The sequence below is a fragment of the Symphalangus syndactylus genome, chromosome 11 (assembly GCF_028878055.3).
Source record: "Symphalangus syndactylus isolate Jambi chromosome 11, NHGRI_mSymSyn1-v2.1_pri, whole genome shotgun sequence".
Taxonomy (NCBI): Eukaryota; Metazoa; Chordata; class Mammalia; order Primates; family Hylobatidae; genus Symphalangus; species Symphalangus syndactylus.
This window is the reverse complement of record NC_072433.2, coordinates 25,693,499-25,716,141: the sequence shown is the minus strand read 5'-3', so window position 1 is coordinate 25,716,141 and position 22,643 is coordinate 25,693,499. Positions and strand designations below refer to the sequence as shown.

At 50.8% G+C, this 22,643-nt stretch overlaps 2 protein-coding genes and 1 pseudogene across 5 annotated transcripts; all 3 read right to left on the bottom strand.

The window, feature by feature from the left end:
- Positions 1–445: 445 nt before the first annotated feature.
- Positions 446–7,398, bottom strand: DPEP2 (dipeptidase 2). Of its 3 annotated transcripts, XM_063612661.1 has the most exons (12): positions 7,248–7,398; positions 7,049–7,143; positions 5,979–6,290; positions 5,539–5,665; positions 5,093–5,222; positions 4,867–5,008; positions 4,148–4,217; positions 3,857–4,033; positions 3,082–3,166; positions 2,364–2,439; positions 907–1,042; positions 446–815 (listed from the first exon to the last, which is right to left on the bottom strand). In XM_063612661.1, exons 2-12 carry the CDS (start codon positions 7,141–7,143, stop codon positions 561–563), a joined length of 1,605 nt encoding a protein of 534 aa, XP_063468731.1. In that variant the 5' UTR covers positions 7,248–7,398; the 3' UTR covers positions 446–560. The 3 variants fall into 3 exon arrangements, with proteins under 3 accessions (XP_063468731.1, XP_055154065.1, XP_063468730.1); XM_055298090.2 differs by lacking the exon at positions 7,049–7,143 and having other exon boundaries at positions 7,248–7,379; XM_063612660.1 differs by lacking the exon at positions 7,248–7,398 and having other exon boundaries at positions 7,049–7,161.
- Positions 7,399–8,454: 1,056 nt separating this feature from the next.
- Positions 8,455–22,113, bottom strand: DPEP2NB (DPEP2 neighbor). Of its 2 annotated transcripts, XR_010114156.1 has the most exons (4): positions 21,884–21,974; positions 20,727–20,853; positions 12,031–12,237; positions 8,455–8,541 (listed from the first exon to the last, which is right to left on the bottom strand). XR_010114156.1 is itself a non-coding variant. In XM_055298626.2 (2 exons), the coding sequence occupies exons 1-2, from the start codon at positions 21,948–21,950 to the stop codon at positions 20,390–20,392; spliced, it is 372 nt and encodes a 123-aa protein (XP_055154601.1). In that variant the 5' UTR covers positions 21,951–22,113; the 3' UTR covers positions 19,696–20,389. The 2 variants fall into 2 exon arrangements, 1 of the variants encoding a protein (XP_055154601.1); XM_055298626.2 differs by lacking the exons at positions 8,455–8,541; positions 12,031–12,237; positions 20,727–20,853 and adding an exon at positions 19,696–20,694 and having other exon boundaries at positions 21,884–22,113.
- On the bottom strand, positions 14,040–16,718 carry LOC129492604 (lysine--tRNA ligase-like; annotated as a pseudogene).
- Positions 22,114–22,643: the final 530 nt, after the last annotated feature.

Here is a 22,643-nt window from a genome sequence, read left to right as displayed (position 1 = left end):
AAGAAAGTGAAAATAAAAATGAAATTAAATTAGCTGAGTGTGGTGGCGCACGCCTATAGTCCCAGCTACCTGAGAGGCTGAAGCAGAAGGATCATTTGAGCCCTAGAGTTCAAAGCTGCAGTGAGCTATGATTGTGCCACTGTACTCCAGCCTGGGTGACAAAGTGAGACTCTGCCTCAAAAGTAAATAAATAAATAAATAAATAAATAAAAATTAAAAAAAAGAGATGAGCTACTCAGAGGGAACACAGAATAGGGCCCACCTCCTGCCACCGGATCCACCACTGTTTTCGTCCAGTGCTGAGCCCAACCACCTGGGTCACCTCGGGCTCCTGTCAACAGTCTTTCCTTGAACAACTGGTGGCTGAAATGAAGGATCCTTCATCAACCACCAGCATTGGGAGATGATGCCACCAGTCCCCACTGCAGAGAAGGAAACTCAGGTCTGGTTCTATGTCCAAAACATTTATTTTCAGGAAATATTTGTGCCTGCACAACAGGGGAACTTTGTGGGGTGTCTGTGGCTTCCTACAGTGACATCTGGCAGGACTAACTGGGTCATCAGAGCCACAGAATAAGGACCGGGAAGGTGGCCACAACTGCGAGGACTGGGGCCATGTAGGGGGAGGACTCTGAGAGTGACCACTTGGCTGATAACTTGGGTGTCCAGTGTATGGGAATCTCAGCGAGTTTCTGGCCTGAAGTCAGACTCTGTCTCTGACGCAGACGTGAGAGGTCGGAGTGGCAGGAACTGCTCAGCTGCTCATCCGGGAACTTGTCCTCCAAGGGACTTTGCCATTTGTTTTCTTCCTGTACCTAGAGGTGGCAGTCGGTGCTCAGCTTCCACAGCTCTCCTCGACACACCTGCTCAGACCCCTCGGCTACTCTCTTGCCCAGCCCAGAATACCTTTTCCACTTGTCTGAAGACCCGCAGCAGGTTTCCGCGAAGGACACCCTGAAGCTCTTCCTCACTCCAGCCACGACTCAGCAGCTCCTCTATCAGGACCGGGTATGTGGACACGTCTTCCAGCCCCTGAGGGAATCTGTGTGGCCACCAGCCAGTGGGTTTCAGACCTGATTCCCTGATCATGACTCAGAACCACAGTCCAGGGTCTATGAAACCCCAGCCCTGGTCAGGTATGGGAAGTGGAGACTTAGAGAGAGTAGGTAATTCTCCTCTGCTCTTCATCCTTTAGAAGGAGGCCTCAACCTCCTTGAATATTTATCAAAACTTACTGAATCATACTATTAAGATCTATGCCTTTTACTGAATGCAAATATCCCCCCTACCAACCAGAGTTAAAAAGAAGAAAATGGCCAGGTGTGGTGGCTCACACCTGTAATCCCAGCACTTTGGGAGGCCAAGGTGGGCGGATCACTTGAGGTCAGGAGTTTGAGACCAGCCTGGCCAACATGGTGAAACCCAATCTCTACTAAAAATAGAAAAAAGAAAGAAAGAAAATTAGCTGGGCATCATGGCACACACCTGTAATCCCAGCTACTTGGGAAGCTGAGGCAGGAAAATCGTTTGAACTCAGGAAGCAGAGGTTGCAGTGAGCCGAGATTGCACCACTGCACTCCAGGCTGAGCAACAGAGTGAGACTCTGTCTCCAAAAAAGAAAAGAAAAGAAGAAAAAAAGGCCCGGTGAGGTAACTCAGGCCTGTAATCCCACACTTCAGGAGGCCAAGGCAGGAGAATCACTTGAGTCCAGGAGTTCAAGACCAGCCTGGGCAACATAATGAGACCCCATCTCTGCAAAAAATAAAATTATCTGGGCATGATGGCACATGCCTGTAGCCCCAGCTACTTGCAGGCTGAGATGGCAGGATCACTTGAGCCCAGAAAGTCAAGGCTACAGTGAGCCAAGATTGCGCCACTGCACCCAAGCCTGGCCGACAAAGCAAGACCCTGAGAAGAAGAAGAAGAAGAAAAGGAAGAAAGAAAAAGGAAAAGGAGAAGAAGAAAGAAGGAGGAGGAGGAGACAAAGAAGAAGAAGGGGGAGGAAGAAGAGAAGGAGAAGGAGAGGAAGAGCTTCTTCAGAAAACAGTAGTTGCAAACGTGGCCACTGTGCACAGGGCGGAGAAGATGATCAGCTCACACCAGACCTTGCTGATGGTCTGCTCAGAGAGAGTGGGTCTACTGGGCCTGGGGGTACATGCAGCGCTGGGCAGATGAGCTCTGTCTGGTGGTTTGGCCAAGTATAATGTCCTAGAGTGGGGTCACTGGGATGAAGACAAACAGGAGAGCCCAGGGAACTGATCCCGGGAGTGTGGTCAAGGCCTAAAGGACATGATGACTATGGTGACCATGAAGGCCCCATTGCTGTATAGCTAGCCCAAGACAAGCCACAGGGAAGCACTCACTTGCCAGCCCCATCATAATCTCCGCCAATCCCGATGAACTTGGATCCGATGACTGCCTTGATGTGGTCGAAGTGATCTGGGGAGGGGGCAGGTGGAGAGTCGGCTGTGTAGGGCTTCCAGGGTAGGGGTGCCACTGGGGCTGGATGGCACTGAGTCTCCTTCTTGCAGCCTGTGGGCCAGGCAGGCTGATTCCTTCATGGCCTGCCACATAGCTTGGCAACCTGAGAACCCTGAGGTTTGACCTGAATGGATTCAGCTGGTTCTGGCCTGGATTTCAGGTTTGGAGTGGATCCACAGAGCCACCTGTCTGGGCCATTTCCCACCTAGGATTAAACCTGCCTCTAGTCTCTTTGAGAACCTGGTAGGAACTCTTTTCTATGGTTGTGGGAGATGACAGAGGGACAAAGAGTACAACTGACAAAGACCCCAGAGACCTAAGGGGCCTTCTAGTCTCTTGGCCAGAGGCTGAGGAAGGGTGCTTTGGGGATCCCCCGCAGAGGCGCAGATAGTTAGCACTCAGGTTCTATGTGTGGCTTCCTCCCTTATACCCATTAGGACCGCAGCACCGACTCTGTGGCTGCACCTCCATGTGACCAACGTGCTGTGTACTGTCCATCATTGCATTTTTTTCAGTGAAACCACTGGGACAGTCCTGGGGCCCTCCCAAGTCTTCAGGTGCAAATCAGAACTGTTCAGAGAGCCCGGGAGAGGGGGTTACCTGCCACAGTGGACACATTGGCTGATGGGTTGCACTGTATTACTCCCATGGACAAAGACACCATCACGACGCCACCGTTCTTCTTCTGCAGGGGCGGGCAAGTGGACACTCAGCCTGGCCCCTCAGCAAACTGCATTCCTGCCCTGCCACCCTCTGGATCCCTGGAGAGGGTGTTCAGCTCTGGCTTCAGGAGTCAGAGGAAACTTCACCTCTCTGGTTTTGTGTGAATGGAGGAGTCTAGGCCCTGGTCTGGCATAGGTGTCTTGGTACTTGCTTTGAGGAGTAGAGGAATATACATATTTACCATCTAGAACCCCCCCATTCCTGGCTGTGGACTGTGGGGTTGTGGGGCAAAAGATGTTCAGCCTGAAGTTGGAGGAAGTGGAGGGAGCAGGGCCTCAGGTTCGAGGGCTCCTATTTTTTGTTTTTGTTTTCTGTGGCAGGGTCTCACTCTGTCACCCAGGCTGGGGTGCTGTGGCACGATCTTGGCTCACTGCAACCTCCACCTCCCGAGTTCCAGAGATTCTCCTGTCTCAGCCTCCCAAGTAGCTGGGATTACAGGAATATGCCACCATACCCGGATAAATTTTGTATTTTTAGTAGAGACGGGGTTTCCCCATGTTGGCCAGGCTGGTCTTGAACTCCTGACCTCAAGTGATCAGCCCACCTCAGCCTCCCAAACTGCTGGGATTACAGGTATGAGCCACCGTGCTTGGCCTAAGGGCTCCTGGTTTGAACCTCTTGCTTTAGGTTCCTGGGCTGCGCAGTTTCTCACCAGAAGCTGCAGGATGTCATCAGGAACATTCCGAGCACTGTTGCACACACTCCGGGCAGCCGAGTGGGAGAAGATCACAGGTGCCTGTGACACTTCCAGGGCCCGCCGTGCCACAGAATCTGAGACGTGGGACAAGTCTACCATCATGCCCAGGCGGTTCATTTCTGCTACCACCTTCTGCAGGGACATGTTGGGAGAAGGGTATTAGGGGTGCACATGTGTATACATTTATTTGTAAGCAGCTGGGGTGTGCACATTTGTTTGGGGTAGAGTGTGAACCAGGGTCCTCACCTCACCAAAGTCAGTCAGCCCGCTGATGTTGTTGTAGAAGGAGTGGACGCCCTTAGCTGAGCTCTCTGCCCTGTAGGGTGGCCAGGAAGCAGTCTGACTGGTAGCTGTTCCTTGGCCTCAAGAGCCTAGAGGCCCTACCCACCCTCCATCCCTGCAATCCCCTGAAACAAAAATAGGGATACAAAATGGGCCCTGCAAATGGGCCATGCCTGGCAGCAGGAGGGCCCTGCTGGGTCCAGTCTTTTTTTTCCTTTTATCTCTTTTTTTTTTTTTTTTTGCGATAGAGTCTCACTCTGTCACCCAGGCAGGAGTGCAGTGGTGCCATCTCAGCTCACTGCAACCTGCACCTCCTGGGTTCAAGAGAGTCTCATGCCTCAGCCTCCCGAGTATCTGGGATTACAGGCACGCACCACCACACCTGGCTAATTTTTGTGTTTTTCATCAAGATAGGGTTTCACCATCTTGGCCAGGCTGGTCTCGAACTCCTGGCCTTAAGTTATCTGTCTGCCTCAGCCTCCCAAAGTTTTGGGATTACAGGCATGAGCCACCGCGTCTGGCCAGGGGTCAAGTCATATTCTGAAAACCAGAATCCCAGCTCCCCTCCCCACTCCAGAGTCAGTGCCAGATCCCATGGGTAAAGCTTGTTCTGGGCCCACAGTGACCTCAGGCAGATCTCTGCCCCTGCCTCAGCGGGCCCACACCATCTGCACTAGGCTCACCAGGGCGTGTTGCAGGTGTGGGTGAGCGTCAGGTAGCGCACTCCTAGCATGTAGAAGGTACGTAAGATGGAGAGGCTATTGTCCAGTGAGTGACCACCCTCCACACCGATGAGGCAGGCCAATTTCTGTGTGTCGTTCAGAGCTGGGGGCAGGTAGGTCAGGTGATTACTTTCGAGGGCTGGAGTAGCTCAATCAAGTTCCTAACACTTCTCATCAACTCGCCTACCTTTAGCCGAGGTCACAAGCTCCAGCTCAGAATAGGAGGCACACATGCGGCGTATGAGGTCAATCTGCTCCAGGGTGAGGCGCAGGGCATCCCGGTCCTGGGTCTGGCATGGCACATAGGCTGACCAGAACTGGGGAGAAGGCCAGGGTTTGGCTTGGACAGGGGCTGCTTTGGAGGACCCTGGACTGCTCACAGCCTCCACAGCTGACACAGCACCCAGTGGGCCAGGAGGCCACATGTAATGTACTGCTTCTTCCACGGGGTCTTCCTGGCCACCAAGCTGGCTCACTGTAGCCTCTGCAGCCCCCAGCATCCATATCATGACACTTTTTGGGTCATTATGGTAACTGAGTTCTCATGTGACTAACTTGTGATCTCTAGGGTCCCCACTCTCCCCAACATCCCCCAGCAGCCATGCTGTGGCACCTCATGTATCCCTGTGGTACCTGGGCGCCCACGAGGCCATCTCTAAGCCTGTCCAGGTTGGTCTGGCCGTAGCTGAAATTGCGCAGGTTAACATCCTGTAGCCCTTTCTGGTAAACCTGCCTTAGGACCAGGGGCAGGTCGTTGTGGCTGGAGGGATGTCAAGGCAGGGTCAGGTGAAGAACAGACAGACGGGCCTCTTAGCCCTCCAGTTCAGGAAGGACACATCTGGGGATCCCCATTCCTCATTGTCACATGACTATACTGAGACCCCCTGAGGCCCGGGCTAGGAGTGCCCACCCAAGAGGGGGTGACAGAGGGGAAAGGGTACCCATGCATGACGGGAGAGAGGGCATCCAGGGGTGGTGTGAGGGAGCCGCCTCCACAGCCCTGCATACTCTGGGACCCTCCCTTGCCCAGGAGTGTGCTCAGCTCCCATTGCCCCCTTGCAGCAATTACGCACCCGTCCACGAGTGGGAATTCCCGCATCAGGGCCCGTGCCTGCTCTCGCAGGCCCTGGGTGCTGGGACTACTGAGTGTGGTCGAGGGAGCATAGGTGCCCGGCATGGTGTGGGCTCTGGGGGCGCCCAGCGTGGTGAGGGCTCTGGGGGGGCCTGGCGTGGTGTAGGCGCAGGTTACAGGCTGGAGCAGCAGCAGCAGGAGCAGGAGCAGGAGCAGCAGACTCAGCAGAGGCCACCGACCAAACGTGCCAGGACCCTCGAGGCCCGAGGGCTGCATGTTGTGCAGGGCCGGGCAGGCAGGGGTGTCAGAGAGCCTGAGAGGGGCGGGCGAGGGGCAGAGCGTGACGATGGAGTCCCGACCCTTGATTCAGGCCACCCGGCGGCAGCGGCGACGTGGCCTCAAGAGGAGGGTAACGGAGTCACGGGGCCCCGCCAAGTTTGTGTGGAGAGCGGCGGCACCGCCCAGTGCGGCCACCAGGGGGCTCCTAGCCCTCCCGTCGTCATCCCCAAGGTCGCTCCCGCCGGCTGGGCGGATTCCTGTCCTGGGAGCCCACTTGCGGCCTGTCTCAGGACCCTCCACCCTCCCTTTTACCCCTCCCACTGTCCCCAGGGGGCCGACCCAGGTGGCTCCTCTGCTGCCCCTAGGCTCCCTCTCTAAGAGAGAGGGCCTGGAGTGCTTCTCCCAAACAGTGGCCCTCTGCCCTGCCCTGGGAGATCTGCAGACCACGTCATGTCCCCAACCGCCTGCAACGTGTCCCGGCCACACCCAGGGCCACATATGTCCCCGTGACCACAGTGCTCTGGGCTCTGGATTTCCTGGTGCTGGGTTGTGTGGGTGGGTGTGGGGAAGAAGACAGGCTCTGGCAATGAGGGGTTAACTCTGTGGACTGGATTCAGGAAGGGGCCCCCTGGCCCTGACTTACTCTCTCCCATAACTTAGGCCCTCAAGCCTATACCCTGGGGACTCTTCCAGCTACTAGGACCTGTGAGGAGCACTCCTCTGCCCCCAGCCCCGACCCCACATTCTCCAGTCAGCCTTAGGAAAGAGCTCCTTCCTAAGGAGCTGCCATACCTGCCCAGGACCCCAGTGAAGGGATGAGAGTGGAGCAAGCATCTGGCCACTGCCAGGGAACATTCACTCAACAGAGCAGGAACCCACACAGCCATCTGCATAGAAGGAAATGAAGTCTTGTCTAGGGCAGCAGAGTCCCCGACCACAGCACCTTCCTCCTAGAGCTTCTGGCTGACCTGCTGGCCAGGATACCTCCTACCTCCTTGAGGAAGCCCCGGCCTCGTCCAGGTCAGGAGTAAGGGGCCCGAGAAAAGGCCTGCCACCTGGGTTCTGCAGCCACAGTCCTCTTATCTTGTGGCTCCTGTGGCTTGAGCTCTCACAGAAACCTCCAGGGCTGAGTCCCTTCCCTGATGACAAGCCCCACCCCATTCCCGGCCTGGGGCCCTCAACCTAGGTGCCTCCTCCAGGAAGGACCCCCAACCACACAAGCACACAATCACACATGCACAGGGGATGTGCCGGCTCACAGAAGCCCCACCACCTGAGAGCTTCCGGGACTGTGGCCAAACCCCTTCGTTCTCAGAGACCTTTGCCTCCTCCTGCCCCTCAGGCTCTCAAGACTCTACTCTGAACCTTGGCACCCCTGGAGCTGCTTCATCTTTGGAGCCTCCCCCACGTGGCAGGGCTGATCAGTGCACGGGTAGTGTGATCTAAGCCTGACGATGACTAGAGATTCAAGAAGGCCTCCTAAAAAGAAAATGAGCCAGCTCTTCCAAAGGGACTGGAGGTCCCAAGCTACCCAGGAGGGGAAGTGATCCCAGCTTTGATGTATTTTAGGGACTGCACACTTGATGTTGCCAAGTGTTTGCTGTCCAGGAGGAAGGCAGATCGATGGCCAAGTGCTCGAGGTGGGTTAACTCTTAACGTTTACTGCTGCCGAAGGGGGCCTTTTTTTGTTTGTTTGTTTTGAGACAGAGTCTCACTTTGTTGCCCAGGCTAGAGTGTAGTGGCACAATCTTGGCTCACTGCAATCTCAGCCTTCTGAGTTCAAGCGATTCTTGTGCCTTAACTTCCCGAGTAGCTGGGACTACAGGCATGCACCACCACGCCCAGCTAAATTTTGTATGTTTAGTAGAGATGGGGTTTTGCCATGTTGCCCAGGCTGGTCTCAAACTCCTGGTCTCAAGCAATCTGCCTGCCTCAACCTCCCAAAATGCTGGTATTACTGGAGTGAGCTAACGCACCTGGGCTTTTTTTTTTTTTTTTTAATTTAAAGACAGTGTCTTGCCTTCTTGCCCAGGCTGGTCTCAAACTTCTGGCAAGTGATGATCTCACCTTGGCCTCCCAAAGTGCTGGGAGTATAGATGTGAGCCACTGTGCCCAGCCCTGCTGGAGGATTCTTTAGGGAGGCCCACTGCAGACGGTGAGTCCTCTTGGGCTGTGCTTCAGAGAACAGTAGGGCGTGTCCCAGATCTGGGTGGTTTGGGTACCCCAACACAGGCTTCCCTCCTTCTCTCCATCATCCATTGCTGGTCAGCAGCCCCCCAAACCCACTGGAATAGTGAGAGGGAGGAGAAGCTCTTGGATTTGCTGGTCTCCAGGTCAAAGATGTGGGTTCAGGGATAAACAGTTTATTCTCCTGAGAGCCCCAAGAGGTAAGGGGCATAAAGAATGAGGAACTGAATCTGATCATTATGTGTTATATGTATTGAAACATCACTGGGTGGGGCGCAGTGGCTCACACCTGTGATCCCAGCACTTTGGGAGGCCGAGGTGGGCGGATCATCTGAGGTCAGGAGTTCGAGACCAGCTTGGCCAACATGGGGAAACCCCCTCTCTATTAAAAATACAAACATTAGCCGGGCTTGGTGGCGCGCGCCTGGAGTCTCAACTACCTGGGAGGCTGAAGTGGGAGAATCATTTCAACCCAGGAGGCAGAGATTGCAGTGAGCCGAGATCAGGCCACTGCACTTCAGCCTGGATGACAGAGCGAGACCCTGTCTCCCCCCCCCAAAAAAAAACAAACAAGAACAACAAAAATCACTATGTACCCCATGAATATGTGCGAATTATTATTTTTATTGTTTTTGAGATAAGGTCTTGCTCTGTCACCCAGGCTGGAGTGCAGTGGTGCAGTCTCAGCTCACTGCAGCCTTAACCTCTCAGGTTCAATCAATCCTCCCACTTCAGCCTCCCGAGTCTGGGACTACAGGTACTCGCCACCACACTCGGCTAATTTTTTTTTTTTTTTTTAGAGACAGTGTCTCACTATATTGTCCAGGCTGGTCAATTATTATTTGTCAGTTTGAAAAATTTGAAAATAAGGAAGGAGTAGGTAGGAATAAATAAATAAAAGCTGACAGAGTAGGTGGGGAGAATTCAACTTTTTGAATTTTTTTTCTTTTTTTTTTTGAGACAGAGTTTTGCTCCTGTTGCCCAGGCTGGAGTGCAATGGTGCGATCTTGGCTCACTGCAACCTCCACCTCCTGGGTTCAAGTGATTCTCCTGCCTCAGCCTCCCGAGTCGCTGGAATTACAGGCATGCGCCATCATGCCTGGCTAATTTGGTATTTTTTAGTAGAGACAGGGTTTCTCCATTTTGGTCAGGCTGGTCTTGAACTCCCAACCTCAGGTAATCCACCCACCTCGGCCTCCCAAAGTGCTGGGATTATAGGCATGAGCCACCGCACCTGGCCAACTTTTTAAATTTTTTTTAAGCTTCTCTCCAGAGCCCAAATGTCTGACCTCCTGGGACTTGGAGTACCTGCTAGCTCAGCAGAGGCAGGCTGAGTTGAGCCAGTAAAGGCGAGCACTGTCTCTGGAGATAAGCCAGACAACACAATTTTCCATAATATGCAACTTCAGTCCTCAAACTTGGCCTTGAGGGGACCATACAAAGCAAATCACAGAAATGCAAACACACCTAGACTTGAAGTTGCAGTGAGCACTATGACGACACCATAGCATTCCAGCCTGGGTGACAGGGCAAGACCCTGTCTGTAAAAAAATAGATAATGATGATATTATATTATTATTATTATTATTATTATTATTATTATTTTCTGAGACAGAGTTTCATTCTTGTTGCCCAGGCTGGAGTGCAATGGTGCAATCTTGGCTCACTGCAACCTCTGCCTCCCGGGTTCAAGTGATTCTCCTGCCTCAGCCTCCCCAGCAGCTGAGATTATGGGTGCATGCCACCACTCCCAGCTAATTTTTGTATTTTTAGTAGAGATGGGGTTTTGCCATGTTGGCCAGGCTGGTCTCAAACTCCTGACTTCAGGTGATCCACCTGCCTTGACCTCCCAAAGTGCTGGGATTACAGGCATGAGCCACCCCTGACCCTTGGCCAAATTTTTTATTTATTTATTTATTTATTTATTTATTTATTTATTTATTTATTTATTTATTTTGAGATGGAATCTTGCTCTGTCGCCCAGGCTGGAGTGCAGTGGCACGATCTTGGCTCACTGCAAGCTCCACCTCCCGGGTTCATGCCATTCTCCTGCCTCAGCCTCCAGAGTAGCTGGGACTATAGGTGCCCGCCAACACGCCCGGCTAATTTTTTGTATTTTTAGTAGAGACGGGGTTTCACCGTGTTAGCCAGGATGGTCTCAATCTCCCGACCTCGTGATCCACTCACCTTGGCCTCCCAAAGTGCTAGGATTACAGGCATGAGCCACCGCGCCCAGCCCAAATTTTTTAAAATGAAAGAAATAGGTATGGCTTTTCTGTAGGGAATGGGCTGAAGGGGCCTGTACGGGGGAGAAGCAGTGGGAATAGGAAGGAGACATTCCTGGGAGATATTTGGAGGTTGAACCCACAGGATTTGGAGATGCTTTGAAGCAGGGTTGGTGGGAGACAGTAAGGAGGAATCAGCGGTGACACCTAGGGTCGGCTCTGGAATCAGGCCCTGAGTTTCCCTGCCTCTGCCTTGTTTCCACTCTGCCCACTGCCAGCATCTAGCTAACTTAGACTGTAGCCTCTGACTCCAAATTATCCCTGTGCTCAGGTCTGTGCCACTGATATTGGAAGCTCCTAAGACAAGACTTCACTAGTGTGTGCTGTTTCCCTGCAAGGGGAAGGGCACAGAGATGGCTTTGGGTGAGGTTATGGGGAGGATAGGCCACCTCGTTGGCTAACACTTGTTTACCTCTGGGGCATGAGTGTTCATGTGAGCCACGATGCCTGGCCTGTTCCTCTTTTAACAAAATCTGGTAGGACACGGTGGCTCATGCCTGTAATCCCAGTAATTTGGAAGGTCGAGGTGAGAGGATCTCTTGAAGCCGGAGGTTTGAGACCAGTCTAGGCAACATAATGAGAACTCTCTCTAAGAAAAAAAAAAAAAAAGGAAAAAAAAAAAGGTGGTGCATGCCTGTGGTTCCAGGTACTTAGGAGGCTGAGGTGGGAGGTTCGCCTGAGCCCAGGAGTTTAAGGTTGCAGTGAGATATGATTGCACCACTGCTCCCTAGCCTGGGCAACAGAGTGAGACCCCATCTCTAACAAAACAAAAACAAAATCCAGTGCATCCTGTTGCCTAAAGTTCTTCTGTGGCTTCTCATTGCAGAAATCTACCAAATTTCTTTCTTTGGCTTTCAACTCCTGGAGAATCTGCTCTCATCAGCCTCTCCAGTCTCAGCAAATAGCACAAAACTTCCTGTCCTCCAAAATCTGGCCACCTCAGTGATGCTATGTCCCACCACACAGAGCCTTGGCACAACCTCAGCCTCCAACTGGTAGTGCTGTTGAGGCAAGGCCAGGATAGGAAATCTTGCTACCAGGAAGGAGTAGGTGGGTGAACAGCTTTTCCCTCTACTTCCTCTTCTATGCAGTGTTTGCATAAATCAAGACCTGCAGAGGAGGCAGCAGTAGAAACAGTTTGCTCCAAGGACCAAACTTATTCTGGTGTGCAGCTCACTCGCCCCTACTCATCTCCAGTGTATTTCAAGAGTATGCGGGGAAGGAAAAAGTCAGGCTGAGTTATAGCTGCACAGGCTGCCTCCCATGCTCAGAGTGCAGGGGTGGGGTGCAGCTGGGGCGTACTCAGTATCCAGCAGTGCCCAGATGATGATCATCTGCATCCAAGCCCCTCTGGTCCTGGAGACTCATGCTTCCCTTTGATGTCGCCCTGGATCTGCTCCCATGATGTCTGATACAGACAATTCCCAAGAAACAATAGTCTTCCAAGCCAGAAAACAGCCTGGCCACCGTAGACAACATCCTCCAATCACCAAGCTGAAGCCACCCTTCCTGAAACGGCAAATAGCTAACATAACATTTTTCTTCCACAAAAGGAAGTCAATGTTTACCTTTCTAGGAGAAGTGCAATAACCCCAAATGCATCTTTATCTCCTGAATGCATCTCGAACCTTCTCCTCAACCCCTACCAACCCCTACCCCGCCAGCCTCTCTGTCCAACATTCCTGAGGTACTTTTTTTTTTTTTTCGGAGTGCGATAGCACGATCTCGGCTCACTGCAACCTCCACCTTCCAGGTTCAAGTGATTCTCCTGCCTCAGCCTCCCAAGTAGCTGGGATTACAGGCATGCACCACCAGGCTGGCTAATTTTTGTATTTTTTTTTAGTAGAGACAGGGTTTCACCATGTTGATCAGGCTGGATTGTCTCAAACTCCTGACCTCAGGTGATCCACCAGCCTCGGCCTCTGAAAGTGCTGGGATTACAGGCGTGAGCCACTGCGCCTAGCCTTTTTTCTTTTCTTTTCTTTCTTTCTTTTTTTTTTTTTTTTGAGATAGGATCTTGCTCTGTTGCCCAGGCTGGAGTGCAGTGGTGCCATCTTGGCCCACTGCAACCTCCGCCTGCCAGGTTCAAGCAATTCTCCAACTCCAGCCTCCCTAGTAGCTGCGGCTACAGGCACGCGCCACCATGTCCAGCAAATTTTTGTATTTTTGGTAGAGACGGGATTTCACCACATTGGCCTTGAACTCCCGGCCTCAGGTGATCCACCTGCCTTGGACTCCCAAAGTGCTGGGATTACAGGCCTGAGCCACTGTGCCTGGTCCTGGGTTGCTTTTTGATGGAGATGATTTATGACTTGGGTCCCAAGTGTACCATTGAGTTCCTCTTGCAGCTGGGCTCTGCCTGATTTCAGGCAGTACAGAGGATCTGGGACACAAGGTTGCATGCTATCCCATGTCCTTGAGGTAGTGCCATCAGCCGAGGGTGGGGAGGAGGCTGGAGGGCCCTGGGGTGCAGGAGCTGGATCCAGCAAGGCCTTTAAAAGTATCTCAGGGGACAGGAGGTGGTGGCTCATGCCTGTAATCCTAGCACTTTGGGAGGCCGAGGCATGAGGATCGCTTGAGGCCAGGAGTTTAAGACCAGCCTGGGAAACATGGTGAGACCCCTTCTCTACAAAAAAATTTTTAAAAAGTAGCTGGGCATGGTGGCACATGCCTGTAGTCTCAGCTACTCAGGAGGCTGAGGTGGGAGAATTGCTTGAGCCCAGAAAGAGGCCACAGTGAGCTATGGTCGCTCCACTGCATTCCAGCCTCTGGGAAAGAGCAAGACCCTGTCTTAAAAATAAAATACCTTTTCTGAAACATTTTTTGTAAGATTAAAAAAACAGAAAAAGAAAAAGGAAGGAAGGAAGAAAGGAAAGAAGGAAGGAAAGACGGAAGGAAGGAAGAAAGAAAAGAAAAAAAAGAAAAGAAAAGAAAAATTTTAAAAGGTTGGATATGGTGGCTCATGCCTGTAATCCCAGCACTTTGGGAGGCCAAGGCAGGTGAATTGCTTGAGCTCAGGAGTTCGAGAGCAGCCTGGGCGACATGATGAAGCCCCGTCTTTACAAAAAATACAAAAATTAGCCAGGTGTGGCGGTGCATGCCTGTATTCCCAGCTACTTGGGAGGCTGAAGCAGGAAAATTGCTTGAACCGGGGAGGCGGAGGTTGCAGTGAGCTGAGATCGTGCCACTGCACTCCAGCCTGGGCAACAAGAGTGAAACTCTGTCTCAAAAAAAATTTCCTTTTAGAGACAGGGTTTCACTGTGTTGTTCACTGAAACTTCAAACTCCTGGGCTCAGGCAATCCTCCTGCCTCAGCCTTCCGAGTTGCTAGAGTCTGTGAGAAACATGGTGACTCGGTCAATACCCATGCCCCAGGCAGTTGTGGGGGACAGCCTGTATTCCAAGGTGGCACAGAAGTTTTCATCTATGAACATGCCCTCATCATCACCTGCGTCCTTAGCTTGTTCTTTAAAAAGCTGCCGCTGCTGCATAGGATCATTTAGATCAGTGTAGGCATTGCTTATTGCTTTCTTTATGACAAATAGCTTAAAGCGCTGGGTCAAACCTCTTTAAAGTGATGCCATTTAGCCAAAGGGCTCATTATCTGGGGGTGATAACAGATGAATGTAGAATTGTTGCGAATCACTTCCAGGAACTCCCCCCACAAGCTTGTCAAGGAGCCTGGCTGTGGTCGTAGGTGGAGGGCACGCAATAGCATTTGCACACAGATATTATCAAGAATTTTGCCAAATGCTTCAGTTTCAAATAGGTTATTTTCTGGCAGCTTCACCCCCAGGGCTTTCTCAAGCTCTTCTACCATGCTGATTCTCCGGAAGGGTAGGGTGCAGTCAATATTGCAGGCTTATCCCTCTGGGACATCTGGGTAGTAGGTGACCTTGTAACTACCTGTATTATGCTTCACCATCCCTGGAACCATCTTCCCTGTGATTTCCATGAGATTGTGATAGTCTAGGCCACGTAGAACTCAGGGGTGCTGAACTCAGGATTTTACGTCAAATCAATTCCTTCATTCCAGAACTGGAATGCAATTTCACAAACCTGGTCAATGCCACCAACCACTAGCATCTTATGGTAGAGTTCTGGAGCAGTTCATGTGCAGCTTATTGTGATAAGTGATGAAAGGCTTGGTCATAGCTCCCCTGGGATGACGTTCATTCATGGGAGTTTCAATCTCTAGGAATCTCAGCTCATCCAAGAAACTTTTTTTTTTTTTTTTTTTTGAGACAGAGTTTTGCTCTTGTTGCTCAGGCTGGAGTATAGTGGTGCAATCTTGGCTTACTGCAACCTCCACCTCTTGGGTTCAAGTTATTCTTCTGCTTCAGCCTCCTGAGTAGCTAGGATTATGGGCACCTGCCACCACACCCATCTAATTTTTGTATTTTTAGTAGAGGTGGGATTTTACCATGTTGTCCAGACTGGTCTCGAACTCCCGACCTCAGGTGTTCTGCCTGCCTTGGCCTCCCAAAGTACTGGGATTACAGGCGTGAGCCACTGCGCCTGGCCTAAGAAACTTACTATACATGTGATGATCTTACAGCAGATGATAAATTTCTGCCTCATTCATTCAGGATCAAGTCCAAGTATCTCTGACCATACCTTGTTTCCTTGTCTTTGAGGCCAAAGTGAAGATGAGGTAACATATGCAAGCAAGGCCACAGCAGTGTGATCTCATAGGGAATGAAGCTCAGCCCATCCTTCTTGGTTTTTCCCAGGATTCCCCTGAATTCCAATTAAGTTTCCCCAACGCAGTTTGTTATTAATATGAATAAATTATTCTTCCTGAAATTATAATTCCTGAAATTGGCCATGACTTGCAACTTGACCCCCTCTGCTCAAAGATCATAGAAGTTCATGGCCCTGCACTGTGGCTCACGCCTATAATCCCAGCACTTTGTGAGGCCAAGGCAGGCAGATCACCTGAGGTTGGGAGTCGAGATCAGCCTCACCAACATGGAGAAACCTCGTCTCTACTAAAAATACAAAATTAGCCAGGCCTGGTGGCGCACGCCTGTAATCCCAGCTACTAGGGAGGCTGAGGCAAGAGAATTGCTTAAACCTAGGGAGGAGGAGGTTGCAGTGAGCTGAGATTGTGCCATTGCATTCCAGCCTGGGCAACAAGAGTGAAATTCCATCTCAAAAAAAAAAAAAAAAAGAAAAAAGATCATAGAAGTTCAGCTTTCCTCCAAAAGCTTTTTTGGCATGGATCCTATCTGCCATGTTTAAGGTGATATCAGTCAGGAGATCCCCAGTTTGCAGGTGACACTATTCTGGGATGAAGTCAGTGAGGGAGATGTCTACATGGATCTCGATGGGGTATAGGTCTTTCCCATTGACCTACCTGACTGCAAATCTTTTTTTTTTTCTGAGACAGAGTCTCACTCTGTTGCCCAGGCTGGAGTGCAGTGGCTCAATCTCAGCTCGCTGCAACCTCCACCTCCCAGATTCAAGCGATTCTCTTGCCTCAGCCTCCCAAGTAGCTGGAATTACAGGCATGTGCCACCATGCCCAGCTAATTTTTGTATTTTTAGTAAAGATGGGGTTTCATCATATTGGCCTCAAACCCCTGACTTCAAGTGATCTGCCTGCCTCAGCCTCCCAAAGTGCCAGGATTACAGGTGTGAACCACTGGGCCTGACCTTAGGTGTGGATCTTGTAGTACTGATTTGGGTCCAGGTTCTCCTCCTCAGGACCCACACCGTTGTCAGTGGTATGGTTGGTGGCAGCAGCAGTGACCTGGGCTTAGCTGTTTCTCACTGAGCTCTTACTGCTTGGCCGCCTTCTCTGCCACTTTCTTCTCGGCTTTCAGGTATCTCTTCAGCTTGTTCTTGCTCAGTTTTGACTCACCACCATCCACTTTAACCTTGGCTCCTTGTACTGCAGTCATCTTCCCGGAGGGCCTGACCCAAAAGTCTGTTTTTTTCTTTTTATTCATTTATTTTTTTTGAGATGAAGTCTCGCTCTGTTCCTCAGGCTGGAGTGCAGTGGCGCAATCTTGGCTCGCTGCAACTTCTGCCTCCAGGGTTCAAGCGATTCTCGTACCTCATCCTCCAGAGTAACCAGGACTACAGGCACCCACCACCATTCCCGGCTAAATATTCACATTTTTAGTAGGGACAGGGTTTTGTCATGTTGGCCAGGCTGGTCTCGAACTCTGAGCCTCAAGTGATCCTCCCGCACCAGCCTCCCAAAGTGCTGGAATATAGGCATGAGCCACTGCGCCTGGCCCTGTTTTTTGTTTTTTTCATGTGGCCGTGTACTTAAGGAACCAGCCTTATTGTGTGGGTGAGAAAATTGAGCAGCTGGTCAGATGAGGGGTTCCTTCAATCCCTCCACTTTCAGCTGCTGCCTCTAGGAAAGGCCTCAAATTCCTTACCTCAGCCTTCTGGGATTACAGGCGCATGCCACCATGCCTGGCTAATTTTTTTATTTTTAGTAGAGACGGGAGTTTCTCCATGTTGGCCAGGCTGGTCTCAAACTCATGATCTCAAGTGATCTGCCCACCTCAGTCTCCCAAAGTGCTAGGATTACAGGTGTGAGCCACTGCGCCCAGCCTCAAATTCCTTACATCTATCCGGACATCCTTTCCTGATCACCCACTGGTGCTGGCCATTTGCTGGGGTGTGCAGTGAGGTGGCTGGATAAGTCTCCAGCTATCACATGTGCTGGCATAAGCACATGGGGGTGGAGGGTGGGCTCTGTAGGGGCCCCAGGATCCAGGAGCCAGTGCTAACCAAACATCTAGACAACATGTGTGATTTCACATTTAACCTCAAATTCAGACTTGCTGTCTCTTTTGCTTAACCTAGTCTGCTCATCCCCCAGGGCTATCAGACCTGTTTCTGCAAATAAACAGTGAAGTCACAGCACACCCTGCCCCGGAGCTCTCTAAGCTTCCTGTTTTTATGCAGAAAGCCTGCCCTCCTGTGAAGCTGACCATGTGAGATCTCACTGACTCTGCATCTGGGTGAATCTGAGAAGCTTAATTAAAAACAACAACACAAAACTTTTTTTTTTGAAACTGTATCTCACTCTGTGGCCTAGGCTAGAGTGCAGTGGTGCCGTCATGGCTCACTGCAGCCTCAAACTTCGGGGCTCAGGGGATCCCCTCACCTCAGCTTCCCGAGTAGCAGGGACTACAGGGTGGTGCCACCACACTCAGCTAATTTTTTTTTTTTTTTTTGGTAGAGATGGGATTTCACCATGTTGCCCAGGCTGGTCTCAAACTCCTGGTCTCAAGTGATCCTCCCACCTTAGCCTCCCACAGGTTGAGATTACAGGCATGAGCCACTGTGCCCAGACCAAAAACTTTTTATAGGGAAAATTGCAAATACATGAGAAAGGAGAGAGAAAAGTGTATTAAATCCCATATAGCCATCACCTAGTTTCAAAGATTATCAACTGATGGCTTATCTTATTTCATTTATGCTCTCACTCACCCCTTTCTACAGATTATTTTAAAGCAAATCATAGACATCTATTTCATCCATTTTTAAGTATGCCTTTCTAAAGGGTAAGGGCTCTTTTTAGGCTGGGCACGTGGCTCTTGCCTGAAATCACAGCACTTTGGAAGGTTGAGGTGAGTGGATCACCTGAGGTTAGGAGTTAGAGACCAGCCTGGCCATCATAGCGAACCCCATCTCTGCTAAAAATACAAAAATTAGCCGGGTGTCGTGGAGGGCGCCTATAATCCCAGCTACTCAGGAGTCTGAGACAGGAGAACTGCTCGAACCCAGGAGGCAGAGATTGCAGAGAGCTGAGTTCGTGCCACTGCACTCCAGCCTGGGCGACAAGAGAAAGACTCTGTCTCTAAATAAATAAATAAATGGTAATGGCTCTTTTTAAAAGACAACTATAAGCCAGGTGCACTGGGCCATTCCTGTAGTCCTAGCTATTTGGGAGGCTGAAACAGGTGGATTGCTTGAGCCAAGGAGTTTGAGGCCAGCCTGGGCAACATACTAAAACCCTGTTTCCGAAAAATAAAATAAAATAAATATATAAATAAATGGCAATTACCATACCATTATGACCCTTATAAAAGTTAACAGTACTTTTCTTTTAAAATTTGTAGAGACAGGGTCTTTTTTTTTTTTTTTTTTTTTTTTTGAGACAGAGTCTCCCTCTGTTGCCCAGGCTGGAGCGCAGTGGGGTGATCTCGGCTCACTGCAAGCTCCGCCTCCTGGGTTCACACCATTCTCCTGCCTCAGCCTTCCGAGTAACTGGGACTACAGGCACCTGTCACCATGCCCAGCTAATTTTTTTTGTATTTTCAGTAGAGACGGGGTTTCACCATGTTAGTCAGGATGGTCTCGATCTCCTAACCTCGTGATCCGCCCGCCTCGGCCTCCCAAAGTGCTGAGATCAGGCGTGAGCCACCACGCCTGGCCAATTTTTGTATTTTTAGTAAGATGGGGTTTCATTGTGCTGGCCAGGCTGGTCTCAAACTCCTGACCTCAGGTGATCCACTGCCTCAGCCTACCAAAGTGCAGGGATTACAGGAGTGAGCCACTGTGCCTGGCCAAGACCCCGTCTAAGAAAGAGAGAGAGAGAGAAAAGAGGAAGAAGAGGAAGAAGAAGGAGGAGAAGGAGAAGAAAGAAGAAAGACGAAGGAAGAAGAAGAGAAAGAAGCTGGGCGTGGTGACTCACACCTGTAATCCCAGGACTTTGGGAGGCCAACGTGGGCAGATCTTGAGGTCAGGATCGAGACCATCCTGGCCAACATGGTGAAACCCCGTCTCTACTAAAAATACAAAAATTAGCTGGGCGTGGTGGCAGGCGCCTGTAGTCCCAGCTACCAGGGAGGCTGAGGCAGGAGAATGGCGTGAACCCGGGAGGTGGAGCTTGCAGTGAGCCGAGATAGTGCCACTGCACTCCAGCCTGGGTGACAGAGCGAGACTCCGTCCAAAAAAAAAAAAAAAAAAAAAGAAAGAAAGATGATCAAGTCAAACATTGTTATGGAAAAATAATTTTTTAATCTTTTTTTGTTTAATTGAGCAGTAGGGACCTCACTGGGGCCATAATGGGCAGGAAATGAAGGAACACGTGAGCTTCAGGAGGATGTTGCTCAACTTCCTCCTTATTGTTCTTGCTGTAGGTGGCAGGTCTCCCCAGGTCTCTTTCTTCTACCTCCTGAGATGCCAAGCAGGAGGCTTTCTCCTGCTGTGACTAGCCATGGGCTGCTGCTTCCAGTTTCAGCAAGTCCTGGCCCTCCTGGTTTGTGCTGGTAGTTGCTGGCAGTGACTCAAAGCAAAAGCCCATCTGGTAGACCAGGCCCTTACTGGGCTATGCTGCACTCCCTCTCTGCACTTGGCTCCGCGGCTAGCAGAGTGCAGACTATTTCTTTCTTCTGCCCAAAAAGGGACTCTGGAGAGTTGAGTAGAGGAACATCAGGTTTTCTTCCAGGCCGGCTTCAGCCTTGGGATGTTCAAAGCAACCTCTCATTTTAAACCACAGTTTCTGAGGCTCCTTGCCCATGGGTAGTTAGCATGGAAGGGGGCTTCTGGATGAGGAAGGGGCTTCTGGATGAGGAAGGCTTAGGTAGAATGACTCAGGCTCTATCTGCAGTGGTGGGCAGGGGAGGTCACCACAGAAGAGGCATTAGCTGTCTTAGACAGCTAAACATTTGTCGTTTCTCCCAAATGGCTCAGCCAGCAAGCTTCTGTGGGGTCAGTCTCCTGCCACTATGCTCCAAGCACTGAATTTTGGGGCTAGAGCAACCCAGGTCTTTATCTGACTCTGTCGTAGCTTGACGTCTCTTGGGAGCACGGCTAGGGGCTGGCTTCTCTGCTTCAGCCTTTGTTGGGGTGGCCAAAGGAGCATCCCCATGGGCCCGGTAGCCACCAACCAGGCAGTACGTCTCCCCATGCCAGCCTACCTGAGTTTCTCCACACCCTCGGTAGAGAACATGGTAGTGCCCAGGTGTGGGAGGAGAAGTGGCAGTCACTGCAGCTGGAAAGAAAACCAGAATTAGTCACTTTTACCTTATACATTGTGCTGCTACGGCCTCCCCTCTCTTGTGACTCTTCCTGAGAAGTCTTTTCATCTTCTTCGCATCCCAGACACAGCCTTGGACTATCACCTCTATGTGTCCCTAAGACAGGATGCTGGCTGTGAAAACAGTTATGTGGAGCCTGTGTCAGCAGCAGGAGACCAGGAGATCCTCTTCATCCCTTCCATGACCAAAAAATACATTTCTTAAGGTCTGTCACATCTCAGGCTTTAATGGAAGTTATTTTCAAGTTTTGTAAAAAATGATCTACTATCAGCCAGGTGGGGTGGTTCACGCTGGTAATCTCAGCACTTTGGGAAGCTGAGGAGGGAGGATCACTTGAGTCCAGGAGTACCAGCCTGGCCAACATGGTGAAACCCCGTCTCTACTAAAAATACAAAAAATTAGTCAGGCATGGTGGCACGCACCTGTAGTCCCAGCTGCTTGGGAGGCTGAGGCAGGAGAATCACTTGAACCTGGGAGGCAGACGTTGCAGTGAGCCAAGATCACACCACTGCATTCCAGCCTGGGTGACAGAGCGAGACTAAAATAAAAACATCTAATACAAATTGGTGGGCCAGGCACAGTGCCTCACGCCCGTAATCCTAGCACTTTGGGAGGCTGAGGTGGGCTGATCACTTGAGCTCAGGAGTTCAAGACCAGCCTAGGCAACATGGCGAAACCCTGTCACTACTAAAAATAGAAAAAATTAGCTGGGTGTGGTGGCGCGTGCCTGTAGTCCTAGCTTCTAGGGAGACTGAGTTGGGAGAATCCCCTGAGCCCAGGAAGTTGAGGTTTCAGTGAGCTGTGATTATGCCAGTGCACTCCAATCTGGACGACAGAGAACCTGTCTCAAAAAAAAAAAAAAAAAAAATTCAGACCAGCCCCAGCAACATAGCAAGACCCCGTCTCAATTAAAAAAAAAAAAAAAAAAGATGAAAACCTTTCTGAACACCTGCTCAGATGACATTTCACTTGCCTTTAGCAGTGAGCAGGAACACTGTGGATCCCTGAGTGGCCATGCCCTCGATATTACTTATGGCTGGGAAAGCTCTGAGGTGTGGTGGGCCAGCCCAAAAGGAACGTTTCAGCCAGGTGAAGCTGTGGGTACAGCAACGCCTCCTGTATAGATGCCCCCTGTATGCCTACCTGCTGCGCTGCCCTCCCAGGGGACAGAGGACATGTTAGAGAGAATATAGAGGATCCGGTCAGACATTCTCTCTCAGCCAACCAAACAGATTGGTATCTCACAGAGAAATGGTAGGGAGGTTTCCCTAGGACGCAGGTGTGTAGTCACGCTGCCATGGAAACTTTGAAAGCTTGTGAGGTCATCACTACCCTGTGAAGTCACATAAGGAATCTGTGACCTAAGGGGCAGGCTTCGGGCCTTCAGGGTTTTGTGGAGGAAAGCAGGGCAGAGATAGAGAAGAATCCTGTCTGGGCCCTCCAATCCAGCCCTCCCTACAAATGCCTAGTAGCCACTCTGTGGGGCACATCTGTCAGCTGGTACAAGCCCCAGTGACCACAGGAGGGCAAGAGTAACCTAAATTCTGAGATGAGCTGGAGAGGCAAGATTAATCTAAGAGATAGGTAGCCACGCACTGGTGCTAAGCAATCAACAGCAGGAGGGGCAGAGATTGGGATGGACAAAGGGATCATGGAAGGCTCCTTCGAGCTGGACTTGAAGGACAAGTGAGATCTGGACACAGGCAAAGTTTAACTGCCCAACGGGTTCCCCTTGCCACTGCCTAGACAAAGCTGATTTATCAAGACAGGGAAATTGCAATAGAGAAAGAGTAATTCACGCAGAGCTAGCTGTGCAGGAGACTGGAGTTTTATTATTACTCAAATCAGTCTCCCTAAGCATTCAGGGATCAGAGTTTTTAAAGATAATTTGGTGGGTGGTGGG